At 35.5% G+C, this 12943-nt stretch overlaps 2 protein-coding genes and 2 long non-coding RNA genes across 9 annotated transcripts in view; 2 read left to right on the forward strand and 2 right to left on the reverse strand.

Annotated features, from left to right (window-relative positions):
- Ecr (ecdysone receptor) overlaps positions 1 to 5339 on the reverse strand; it is a 185360-nt gene extending 180021 nt beyond the window's left edge. The window contains exons 1-3 of one of the 2 annotated variants that reach the window (XM_071791166.1): positions 5186 to 5293; positions 4169 to 4223; positions 3916 to 4105 (exon numbers count right to left, since the gene is read on the reverse strand). The gene's annotated coding sequence lies outside the window, so the exon portion shown is untranslated. Of the gene's footprint in view, positions 1 to 3915; positions 4106 to 4168; positions 4224 to 5185 lie in introns of both variants that reach the window. The other variant, XM_071791165.1, reaches the window with a different exon arrangement.
- The window catches only part of LOC139820713 (uncharacterized), a 54218-nt gene that overhangs the window by 19405 nt on the left and 21870 nt on the right, over positions 1 to 12943 (forward strand). The window lies entirely within an intron of this gene.
- On the forward strand, positions 6321 to 9489 carry LOC139820135 (calcium and integrin-binding protein 1-like). Of its 5 annotated transcripts, XR_011733906.1 has the most exons (7): positions 6324 to 6419; positions 7324 to 7358; positions 7485 to 7732; positions 7803 to 8001; positions 8081 to 8604; positions 8710 to 8793; positions 8848 to 9489. XR_011733906.1 is itself a non-coding variant. In XM_071790149.1 (5 exons), exons 1-5 carry the CDS (start codon positions 6378 to 6380, stop codon positions 8100 to 8102), a joined length of 516 nt encoding a protein of 171 aa, XP_071646250.1. In that variant the 5' UTR covers positions 6321 to 6377; the 3' UTR covers positions 8103 to 9489. The 5 variants fall into 5 exon arrangements, 2 of the variants coding, with proteins under 2 accessions (XP_071646250.1, XP_071646249.1); XR_011733904.1 differs by having other exon boundaries at positions 8081 to 8793; XR_011733905.1 differs by having other exon boundaries at positions 8710 to 9489.
- On the reverse strand, positions 9732 to 11002 carry LOC139820136 (uncharacterized). The gene is made up of 2 exons (XR_011733907.1): positions 10005 to 11002; positions 9732 to 9934 (listed from the first exon to the last, which is right to left on the reverse strand). It is a non-coding gene; the product is annotated as an uncharacterized lncRNA (long non-coding RNA).

A 12943-nucleotide genomic window follows, 5' to 3' on the forward strand; every position in this document is an offset into this window, starting at 1 on the left:
GTAGGAGAGGAGAGGAGCAGTGCTGAGGAATTTGGCAAATAAGAAAGAGGAATGAAGCGATTCGAGGGCACAGAAGTCTTTTTGAGTTAAATTAGGAATGAACTCAAAAGATCAGGAAGATTAAGATTAGGAAGATAATATTGAAAGAAAAAAGAAAGAAGAGGAGGGAGGGGCATACAGGGAGGTGTGATGAGTTCGATAGGGGGACATAGGAAAGTATTAGTTAGGAAGCAGGAGATTTGTTATTAGTCGAGTTTATTATATGTAGGTGTATGTAAATATTTGAGTGTAAGGGTTTTACAGTTAAATTGAGTATTGTAAGATGAGAGAGTTGCGTTAATATTTTAAGGTAAAGGTAAAGAATTATTAATATGTCAAAATGTGGTTGAAAAATATATAGGAAAATGGTTTTAATATTAAGGTAGAGGTAGGGATAAAGAAAAAGAGAGAGAATTATGTTTTGTAGTTTTAAAATTAGGCTTTGAGTTTTGCACGCAGAAGTTATGGAAGATATGAGTTTAAGGTATATAATAGGTTTTGGAGTATAAGGTTTATAGAGAGAATGCATTAGAATTCAAGTTTTATAAGTTTTCGGATGCAAGAAATTATTTTAGAGATAAAGCGAGATAAGTGGTTCTTCCTGAATTAAAGGAGATTTGAGAAGAATTTAGAAATATATGGAATATTAATATTAGTTGTTGCGCGTTGTTGTATGAAGGTATGTGTGTGTGTGTGTGTGTGTGTGTGTATAGGTAAATAATGCATTTCTTGGCCTACTGCTGAAGCGGACTAGGTTCAAATATTTTTGAGTTTAGATTGTGAGTTTAACGTGCAAATAATGGATTTAGTCGTTTAGGGCTTAAAAGATGGTTTTTCTAAAAGAAATTTAAGAAAGTACGGATACTTAATGAATTAATAGTTGCACGCATTAAGTTAAAAAAAGTTGGTATAAGTGTGTATAAGGTATATTGTAAACCAAGTCTATTTCTTGGCTTTTTGTAGCTAAAATTAAATAAATCTGTCTACTCTATTTCTAATAGTTTTTGCTAATTAAAGCACTTCTATCATTATTACAGTATTATTTACGAAATGGCGGAAAAAAACGCCGAACAATACGATACATTTTTACTTTTTATTTATAATTTTCTTTTATATTTGTAATGGTAATTTATATAACTAAATTTTTTACAATAAAAATTTATTTCCAAGCAAAAGAAAGTTACCTGTGTAAAGTTAGCATTTTTTAAATTTAAAAATTCTAAAAGTTGTTCCAGTTGTTCCAAACTTGTTCTAAATTGTTCCAAAAAATTAAATTTAAAAAATAAACATTTTGGCGGAAAATTAAAAAAATTTTTTACTGGCACCCCATTTTTCGAAAATCAAATTTTTCAAGGTTGTTCCAAGTTCCAAGTTGTTCTAAACAATGTTCCAAAGTATTAATTTGATTGGTCAAAAACTTCAAGAGATATTGAAAAAAATTTTTAGAAAAAACGTTTTTGGCCATTTTTTTATAAACAAAATAACTTAGAAAATTGTCGATTTAGAACAGCGGAAAACCTCAACGTGCGGACAGTTACACGAGTAAAGTACCAGAAAATAATTTGTTGCTCGTTTAAATTTGGTACTGGCATAAATATTCTAAAATATTTCCTGCAGTTACGTGGTGAAAAGAATATTATTTCCTTCTTCTTTCACGCTCAAATAAGGTAACAAAGCATGTTTTAGAGGTTCCCGTTGAGAGCGAAAAATGGCGATTTTTACACCCCCTTCTTTGTTGCTCGTTTAAGGTACTAACGTGTTGTTGCTCTCGAAATATCCAAGTTTTAAATTTGTTGCTTACAAAATAAGTATAAACAATAGCGGAAAACCTCAGCGTGCAGACAGTTACAAGAGTAAAGAACCAGAAATAAATTTGTTGCTTGCTTTACTCTTGTAACTGCTCGCACACTGAGGTTCTCTGCTATTGTATATACTTATTTCGCAAGCAACAAATTCAAAATTGGATATATCGAGAGCAACAAATTCAGACAATATGCCAGTACCAAATTTAAACGAGCAACAAATTTTTTCTGGTACTTTACTCTTGCAAATGTCTGCATGCTGAGGTTTTCCGCTGTTATTTACACTTATAGTATTTTGTGAGAAACAAAATCGGGACTAGCATATTTTGTGAGCAACAAATTAGCAACAAATTCTTACGTTATTGTTATGTGCAATTTCGTTGTTACATGTATATTGTCACGTTAACTTAATCTTCTTTTAGCGGAACATCATTTTTTAAGAAAATTTACAGAGCAACAAATTTTTTTCTTTGGCAACTTTTTAGTAACAAATGAGCAACAAATAAAAATATTATTTAGAATTGATTCTGCTCACTTTGTTCCGCTAACTTATAAGACGTAAAATTTTTACGCTCCGAGCAAAAACCTAAAAGGCACTTTACTTTTGGAGATCGAGAATTATTTAGTCTTTTTTGTTTTTTCTTTTTCGCTGGATATTTTTGTAATTTTTTTAAGTTTATAAGTTTTTTAACATTTAAAATTTTTTATGTTTTTAAGTAGATAATAATTCCTTTTCTTGTCATTTTTTGTAATAGACTTAATGGACTTTTTTCACACTTTAATGTACACTATTAAATGCGGGTTTATTGTAGCATTGTTCTTATTGTTAGAAGACTTAACTCTACTTGGCTTACGACTCAAATTGTCAAATTGTGTCCAGTTTTCATTACATTTAATAAGTGCTGTATAATGTCCTACTAAACTGACTGACGTATCACCACAAAAATTAACTATGCCTGTTAATTTATATTCACAGTCATTAAGAGTAATATGATCAATGAAACTATTTAAATCGTATGTTTGTTGACTGATACTATGTTCAATAAACATGCGTGATCCGTATTTTATTTCCGTCTGAATGCTCTTATTGCACGCTTTACAAGTTTTAGACATTTCTGTCACATATTCTGTAATGGCTTCGTCTAATTTTTTATACCCAAATTTTGTTATTAATAATCTATTCCTCGATATCAACTACGCTAATATACTATATATTACTTTTTTATATGTGCATAAGTTTTATATTTCTTATCACGTGTTGTTTATGTTCAACATTATACACTAACATAAGAATATAAGTGAATGTAAATAGATTTGTCATTTTATGTCATAATTTCTAAGAAAGACAAGTGCATAAACACACATGTGAATATATGTACAGTGGTGTAAAAGGTATTCGTACACTAGGAATTTTCACAGAAAATAGTTTATTTCTGTATTATAATAAATAATAAACAAATAATTTTTTCATATTAAAGTCTCTTTTTCTTAATAATACCTCAAAAACAAAACTTATAAATTATAACATGTATATATGTGTGTGTATTATTCTCTAAATTGTTATAATAGTATGTTATTATTATAACATGTTTATATATCACTTAATCAGTTTTCAATGATTTAAATGACACCATAATTATTCTGTTGTAACGCATCTATTATTAATGATAAGATTTTAGGTATCTTGAGCGTCAAAGAGAGAGTTGTGTCTCGTACCTGCGCGATCGGAACGTTCCCATCGTGGGACACGTCCTAGCTCGAAGGTCGTGCCGAGTAAATGAGTAGCAGATGTGCGCGCGAAAGAGAGAGAGAGAGAGAGAGAGAGAGAGAGAGAGAGAGAGAGAGAGAGAGAGAGAGATAAAGAGAAAGGCAAAAGATGAGAGGGAAAGGAGGAGGAAAGATGGAAAGAGAGAAAATGGAATCGATCTTTCCACATGTATAACCAGAATAGGAGTCGATCTACCCAATTGATGAAATTGGGTTAATTGCCATCTTAAACAACTCGTTCAAGTACGACAGTCTCGGTATATTCTAAACAACACAGATATCACAGATTTCAGGAGGCTATACTCACGTAATGGGAACACGTAGAGCGTAGAAATTCTAGCAGGAGTAGTAGGATCTCGGTCCTCGAAATGTCGGATTCAGATGGCACTTTAACACACTCAATGCACGTGTAACACGTCACTTTGCTTCTTCCTTTCGTCGCACTACGTACGTATACGCGAGAGGATGCAGGCTGAGAGATCGCAGATACGAGTCCCCTGTGGAGGGAAAAAGCACGGACGATAGTCACGAATTTCCGATCGACGTCAGTTTAACCTCACCTCACGCGAAAACGCGACTGATCGGTGTGTCCTCGTTGCACTCTACCACTCATCGCTATCCGACACACAACACGCACACAACATCCATACATATATATATATACATACATATATATATATAAACTTCTTTCCCTCCCTCCCTCTCTCTCTCTCTCACTCTCTCTCTCTCTCCCTCTCTCGCTATCATCTTTTCCTTGCGAATCTCTTTGCTTATCTCGTTCCCTCTTTTACTCGTCTCTCTCTCTCTCTCTCTCTCTCTCTCTCTCTCTCTCTCTCTCTCTCTCTCTCTCTCTCTCTCTCTCTCTCTCTCCTCTCTCTCTCTCTCTCTCTCTCTCTCTCTCTCTCCTCTCTCTCTCTCTCTCTCTATTCTCTCTCGTCTCTCTCTCTCTCTCTCTCTCTCTCTCTCTCTCTCTCTCTCTCTCTCTCTCTCTCTCTCTCTCTCTCTCTCTCTGTCTCCCCCTCCCCCTCTCCCTCTCCCTCTCCCTCTCTCTTTCTCTCTCGTTTTATCTTCGTCTTCACTTATTTTCCCTGTCCTTTTTCGGATTTTTCAGTATCGAAAGTGCACTTCTGCCTTTAATTGTACAATACAAGAGGATCCTGCATTGTACATATCACCAAGAGAGACAGATAAATAAATAGCCAAAAAAACAGAGATAGATATAGATATGTATAGATAAATAAATAGACAGATAGATAAATAGATCGATAGATAGATAAATAGATGAATAGATGGATAGATAGATACATAGACAGAGGGGAGGCAAGACAGAAAAAAGGAGAGTGAAAGGGTGCATATGTGTGTGGAAGGGGTGCGTGCGTGCAATGTGTGTGTGTGTGTGTGTGTGTGTGTGTGTGTGTGTGTGTGTGTGTGTGTGTGTGTGTGTGTGTGTGTGTGTGTGTGTGTGTGTGTGAGAGAGAGAGAGAGAGAGAGAGAGAGAGAGAGAGAGAGAGAAGGGCCGAGAGGACAGAAAGGGAAAGAGCTACGCGCGATGAGCCTGATGAGAACAGTGCTATTACCAAAAGACGTTTTTCTGTTAAGAAAACGCGATGACACACACACATCACAAATTGCAATTCAACTGCTAAGAGTCAAACGCGCAACTACTGTACTCGTATACGCCGGCGGCGTGACTCGCGACTCCAGTGTCTCCGCGATCGACTTCGCAAGTAGCGCCGCGATGGTAACAGACGCAATAACTAGCGGTAGAGATGCGCGCGAAGTTCGTGTTTTGGAACGAAAGATATCAACATTTTCATCGTCATTTCTCCACAAATAAAATAAATATTCTTATTTATCGCTTAGAAGTACGTGAATTATATACCCATAGCGAAGGCCGACTTTTTCGATGTCGATAATGTCAACATTTCTAATCCTATTTTCTATGTTATATATCTATATCTGTCCTTGTCTAACGAGAGGCATCTGTCCTTGTTAGGGATCCTCTAGTGAGGGATAGGACACCGAGGCTGCAGGATACGGATTGGTCGTCCGTCATTAATGGGATATTTCCGCTTTGAGTATATTTTAGTAAAGATAGTGTATAGTATATATGTCAGTTTATGACATATGACCACAGTATAAAGCCCCTTGCACAATGCTAGGCAACCGCCGTAGAGTTAGCAGACAAATTGAATATTTTTGAATTATTCTTTTTCATATAATTTGGGAATCGTTTGGGGAAGTTTGGGAATAGTTATTTGTGTAACAATAAGTGAGGTAAGATAAAAATTCCCGGGTGCGGTTACAGCACTCGCCTTCGGCTCGGGAATTTTCCGGGAATTTTCATCTTTACACACGACTTACACTCCCTATTTTATGTTGCAAGTGCCTGGAAAGTGGTCTATCACGCACGCGTAGCGTGCGTAATGGGGCACTTTCCATGCACGTGTTGCATAAAATTGTTTAAACATTTGGGAAAGAATAGATTTTTTGTTATTAACAAAATTTATCGAGCGTCAAGTTAGCAGATAGCGACTATGTTTAATGTTTATTATAAATGGAATCGAATGGAAATCATTTGGGGATGACATCTTCATTGTAATTTTTATTTGGGAAAAGTCGCTTTTTTTGTAATTTAAATAAATCTTTGTATTAATGTCCTTTTTCGCTGCACTTCTGCACTAGTACAACAAGTGAACTTATTGCACTAGTTTAGAAGTGTAGCGAAAAAAGAACAGACCATTATCGGCAGTAGTGTGAAAATTCGCCATGACTCGACATGACAACATACCTACTCCGAAAAGAAAATTTGTAGGTAGATGTTATTTTCTTTATATATACCCGTGTATTCACTTAATGAACACATATATGTGTATCTCTACATATATATTTATGTATTTTTTAAGATTATATATAAACTGCAATAATTAATTAAGTTTAAAATGTTTTATTGTGAAGAGGTTAGTATTCATATTTAACATACTATTTGAGGAATATTTCTTGACGGGAAAGCAATTCTCGACATTTATCCCTTAAGGACGGTGGTTCGATGGCTACAACAAAATGCAGAGAATTTCATGAAATTTTAATATGTTGTTCTGCAATGCAAAATAGAATTATGTGAATTTTTTGGAAATTTTTCACCGTTCCGTTTTGAAAAAAATCTACTCCAAAAACCTAAAAAGTACAATTTTAGGAGTAGATTTATTTCAAAACGGGACGGTGAAAAATTCCCAAAAAATTCACATAATTCTATTTTGCATTCCAGAACAACATATTAAAATTGCATGAAACTGGCTGCATTTTTAACATAGGTTCTTATGGTTTTTATGGGAAATGACATATTGCATATACCTTCAGAATGAAATAAGTGCAAGAAAAAATGCAAATGATAAAGAAAAAGAAATTTGCACATGTAACTTAATAATTTACAAATAAATGAGCGAAAGAAAGGGGAAGGTTACCGCACATTTCGTAGAAAAATTAATTATTAAAGCATAAATTGCTTGATTTTTCGTCTGCATAGACTGTCATGGTCGTGAACGACGTGAACAGCAGCACGCATGATACACGCGGCGACCAATCAGAGCAATCCCCTTCATTCCCACTACTTCAAACGCTAGTGCGCTGTTTCCAGAACCCCCGCGTCCCACTACTCCCTCCGATGAAGCCATCGAACCTCCTTAATCAAACTGTGTTCTTCTTTTGTTGATAGTATTTGACGTATTTCACTAAGAAGGAAGTCTTACAGTGAGTACTATCAACAAGATTGATATTTTTGTCTATTGAGCATAAATTTCTTCATATAATTTATCTTATTGGACTAGACTGTTAATTATTATATATGCAAAATTGTATTTACTCTTTCTTGAGTAGTGCACATAAAAAATTCAAGGCGCTTGCTCCAGAGAAAGTTGGACACAACAAGAATGCTAAGCTGCCAATGTCCAAGATCTTGCAGTATCCCGAATTGAGAGTGAATCCTTTCGGCGACAGAATCTGTAAGGTCTTCAGCTCTAGTCAGGATGGCGACTGTACCTTCGAAGATTTTCTGGATGTGATGTCTGTATTCAGCGATACTGCTCCAAAGACTGTGAAGGCTGAGCATGTATTTAGAATATTCGGTAAGCCGCCAGTTAATTATTCACGATGTTCTGAAATCCTCTTTTTGGTGACAAAATCTTATTTACGAAGATTTCGACGGTGACGATATGCTCGGTGTAGGAGACTTACGAAAAGTGGTCGACAGATTAACCACGCCCCAGAGATTGAACGATAGCGACATGCATCAGCTTCTTCAGTATATCCTTGACGAAGCTGATCTGGATGACGACGGAGCACTCAACTTCGCCGAGTTTGAGCATATTACAGAGAAAAGCAGCGACTTTTCTAAGTAAGACGAAGCGCCAGATCACAATTATAAAGTAATAATTTTACTCGCATTCACCAGTAACGACAAAATCTTTTTACAGGAGTTTTCGCATTCGTTTATAAAAGTGAATGTCGTTAATGGCGAACTCGCCCATGAAAGACTGAACATTAATCGACATTTCATTATAATAGCAGACATGGGCCTAATGCATACTTTGGAAAAAGGAAAAATCATGATCAACGTTTGCTGAATGTGCCAGGGCTCTATAATTTGGCCTAAGTCAGATCTTGATCTTTTTTTTAATTTTTAATCAAGCTTATTTATTTGTAAGATTATAGTAGGACCACGTAACCACGAATATAGATCTCTTAGTTTAAAAATATCATATAATGCTATAACTAAACTGCCAAACACAGTGATATTATTAAAGCATATATATGATGCTCCAATTTAACGAAGAGAAATCACGTCTCTTCTCGAGTGTACCAGTATACAAGGATTTTTAAAAGATATACCTTATGTAGTGAAGTTGAATGAATGCCCAAGTTTGACGTAGTGAAGTCATCATGTCAACTTGCTCCAGTTGGAAGACAGAAAATTCATTTTCAGTATAAACTTCCACAGGTATATTTAATAAGCGCATTTAAAAAATACATACCCGTATTGAAATATATTATTTCAAAACTTAGTTTTGACAGTATATATTTATGATCTTGTCTATTGTTCAAGAGCGCGCGGTAGCGCGAGATAGCGCGAGGTAGAAGACGACCACAAGGAACGAAAACAGCAAGTCCAGAATTACACGAAAATAAAGTAAAGTCTATTTAAATGAATATATATACAAGTATTTACAGAAGGTTCTTTCAGGCGGAGTGCCGTGAGCGCGCACAGAGTTTAGCACGGCGAAAGCGGCGAAAAAGCAAGCGAATCGCGGGTGCGAAAGCAAGTGCGGAAAGGCGGTGATAAGCGGTATAGAAAAGCGGTGTACTAGCGGTGATCTGCGAGCGAAATCGATTCCGCGGCACAGCGGCGGTCCTTTTATCACCTCCGAGGCGAAACTCCCTCCCGGCAGATTTCCCAGAATTTCCCGGGAGGGTGATTGGCCATCGGAGCCCTACGTCACCGTGTGGACGTCACCGTTTTCACGTGACGACCCGACGGAAACGTTACTTGGTTTTGACTGCTTTGTTTATAGCATGGATCTTTCTTTTGTAAGAGCGTTGGTGTTTGACTTTATTTGTGCGACCGGTCAACCGTGGCTGTGTTATTGCTAACAATTAGCGAACTTTCCGGAATGTAACAAAAGATCCATGCTATAACGTGACGAAAATTATTCCTTTAAAGCGAAGTTATTTAGGCGAGTATTTTATAGAAAGCGTGCTTGCGCTAACATGCAACCGAACGCGATTTCCTTGCGATGCGACTGATCGCGATCTCAAATATCTATATATTATAATAAAAAATTATATAACATCCCTTGTCTTATAAATAATAATGATGCTAAAGTTATCTAGTTTCTTGCTTATTATACTTTATTACAAAAATCACCAATCCACTGTTACAACATCCTGTGTATTGTAACGATATCCCATTTGATATGATATAAAAACGATAATTTACCACAATATTCATGGAATTCAGTCGCGTGTAACTTAGGACTGCAGATACCCGCCAAAAAATAAAAATAATTATTTGTCTGATAACAGCATACAGAAAAGGGTTTAGAAATAATAGTCTGTAACACCTTTAGCTTCACATTCTGTACATACTGTTTATATAGATTATAAGATATATTGTTTATAAGATATAAATAATCCCATGAGGGATAATCACAGTCTTATCATTGCATGACTCTATCGTAGTTTTAAGATTGTTGCATAATAACCAACGACCTGTAATTCGCCGGCAATAGGCAACGAAATGACCAGGGGTATAACCAACGACACCTGCTAATCTAAAAATTAAAAGAGTAATTATAATACTGCACTTCTTTTAATTAATTGATGTCTGTGGACTGTGCTTACCTATATTTTTTCTCCAAATGCAGAACAATCGGAAAATCACCTAGAGTACATTGCATTCCAGTAGTCATTTGGATTCGTGGTCTTATGTCAAGTTCGATGAAAATGTGGAAATTATAGTGCAATAAGTTCACTTGTTATACTAATGCAGAAGTGCAGCGAAAAAGAACATTAATACAAAGATTTATTTAAATTACAAAAAAAGCGACTTTTCCCAAATAAAAATTACAATGAAGAAGTCATCCCCAAATGATTTCCAATCGATTCCATTTATAATAAACATTAAACATAGTCGCTATCTGCTAACTTGACGCTCGATAAATTTTGTTAATAACAAAAAATCTATTCTTTCCCAAATGTTTAAACAATTTTCCCAAACTTCCCCAAATAATTCCCAAATTATATGAAAAAGAATAATTTAAAAATATTAAATTTGTCTGCTAACTCTACGGCGGTTGCTAGGCAACAGGCAGTAGGAACAGAGAATAGAAATCAGAAATCATGTATAAATGCAGAATAAACAGTGACACAGGCAATAAACACAGAGTTTCCGTCACGTTGGAAATTCTGTGCCTATTGCTTGTTGCCAATCAATCATAGCATTCGAATTTTTTAGGTTGTAAGTAACGATTTTTTGGTTATTTCCTGTTCCTATTGCCTGTTGCCTGGCATTGTGCAAGGGGCTTTACTCATACTGTGTTATAACTGATAAAGTGAGCAAAAGAAAAAATAAAAAGGTAAGTATTGTACTTAATAAATCCAATTTTATTAAAATTGAATGTGATTTTATATTATCAGAGAGAAGGATATTATCATTTAATACTAAAATAAGAATATATATAGAGAATACATAACCTCAACTATAAATCATCAAATTAACCAATATTGATAAATATACCCTTATGGAAAAATACACTCAACTTTTGGTGTTAACCGTTAAAAAAACACCAAAAGAATACCCTTAAAGTTGGGTGTGATTTCGGACCGCCAATTGAAGGTTAACCATCATTTGAAGGTTAACCTTCAATTGGCGGTCCGAAATCACACCCAACTTTAAGGATTTTCTTTGGATGATGGTTAACCTTCAAGTAATAGTTAACCTTCAATTACCCATACAGCACAGGAACCTTTCAGGGATATTCAAAAAATGTTTTATCTGATGGAGTTGAAACATGTCATAAATATTTCAAAATGTTTCTGCAACATCTCTGAGACAACTCTGAAATAGCAAAATGTCCGCGATTCTCACACTTGAAACCTTTCTGAAAGTGTGTTGAAAGATTTCCAAAATATATTGTCGTATTTTTTTTATTCGGGTGGTCACCCATCCAAGTATTAACCGCACTCAACGTTGCTTGACTTCCATGATCGAACGGGCTAGTGACGAGCCTCTGGTTCTGATGCTTAATTCCTTTTAGCTTATGCTCGTATTGTATATAAGCATCTTTAGTGTTCAAAAATGTGTGATTATTTATTAACTGGCAAATATTAAAAACAACGCAACAGCAATTGATATATTATAAATACGAATATAAAAGATTCGTATATTATTACATAATATAATATAATATTAATAATTAATATCTGAGAAAAGCAAAAAACCCTACATATGAAGGGTGTGGTTACATCCCTTAGAACCGTTTTAGGGCTGCAATTAAAAATGTCTAAATTCGTCTATTTACTTCTTTTATATGTATACAAAGTTTCATTGAAAACTCAATTGAAAGGTTTGCAAAATTATATTTTACAAAATGTTTTCGAAATAACTTAATTAACCCTCCGTAGTCCCACCGGGTCAATTTGACCCGAGCCTCAACTTTGCTCGTAAATATCTTGCGCGTAACTTAAAAATTGGCGGGCATGACGCCCTCTAGCTGTAGTTAAAAAAAAATTTTTTTTAAACAAATTTTTCGCGAATTTTTTTTATATGTTAAAAATTTCTGAGGCCCTTTTTTTATAGCAATCAATTTAGCAATATCGCAAGTGCATTCGAGAATTTTTTCAACACGATCGGTGGATAAATGGTCAAATGGCGAACGGTCAAAGTTCGTCTCGGGTCAAAATGACCCAGAGAGACTTCCTTGTTTGATCGAAAAAATAGGTGTGACTACGGAGGGTTAAAAGTTTTCAAAATTGCGTGAGAAAGGTTTCAGAAACAGATCAACTGAAAGGTTTACAAAAGCATTTTATATAAAACGATTCAGAAATAAATCAATTAATAGTTTTTAACTTTATTGCGTGAAAAAGATTTTAGAAACAGCTCAACTGAAAGATTCATAAAATTATTTAATGTAAAACGATTCAGAGATAACTCAACTAAAAGTTTTGAAAAATTATCTACATGTGACAGGTTTCAAAAACATTTCTATTGCAACATTTTATATGACATATTGCAGAATTCTTTCAAAGATGTTACACATGAAATGTGAAAGGTTAAAATGTTTTTGAAACCTTTCTGGAAGTTTTCTGCATAAAAATCTGTGCTGTATGGGCAATGGTTAACCTTCAATTAATGGTTAATCCTTAAAAATGACGGTATAAACCCTAAAAATATGAAGCCTCAAATAAAAGTAACAAAGAGAATAAACCCCATATTTAAATGTTCTGTGACGTTGCGGCTCGCCGCATCGTCGCGGCGCCCCGCCGCCGTCACCAGACGCGGAATTTCGCGCCCAGGGACGGACCAGGGAGGCAACGGCGAGATCTCCAGGAGTCGTATTTAATCGCGTTTCCGCATTCTGATTACTTTCTTTTGTTTTTATGCAATGTAATACGCGCGGCACCTCACCCACACCACGGCAAACCTTCGAGGGAGTAATCGGCGAAGGAAATCAAGGACGATTGATAACTGAGGAGGGGTGGCAAACACGGAAGCAGCAGAGATCACGGACTGGCGAGAGCAACGCGGCAGGCGTGCGGCACGTGTGGCAGCGACGGACGAG

The sequence above is a fragment of the Temnothorax longispinosus genome, chromosome 10, assembly GCF_030848805.1.
Source record: "Temnothorax longispinosus isolate EJ_2023e chromosome 10, Tlon_JGU_v1, whole genome shotgun sequence".
Lineage (NCBI taxonomy): Eukaryota > Metazoa > Arthropoda > Insecta > Hymenoptera > Formicidae > Temnothorax > Temnothorax longispinosus.

Excerpts from the sequence above, each read along its gene's own strand:
- LOC139820135 (XM_071790148.1), top strand. The coding sequence starts at position 6,378 with ATGACTCGACATGACAACATACCTACTCCGAAAAGAAAATTT. Across the intron at positions 6,420-7,323 it reads CTACTCCGAAAAGAAAATTT|TATTTGACGTATTTCACTAA; the intron begins GTAGGTAGATGT and ends TTTTGTTGATAG. Across the intron at positions 7,733-7,802 it reads GCATGTATTTAGAATATTCG|ATTTCGACGGTGACGATATG; the intron begins GTAAGCCGCCAG and ends TTATTTACGAAG.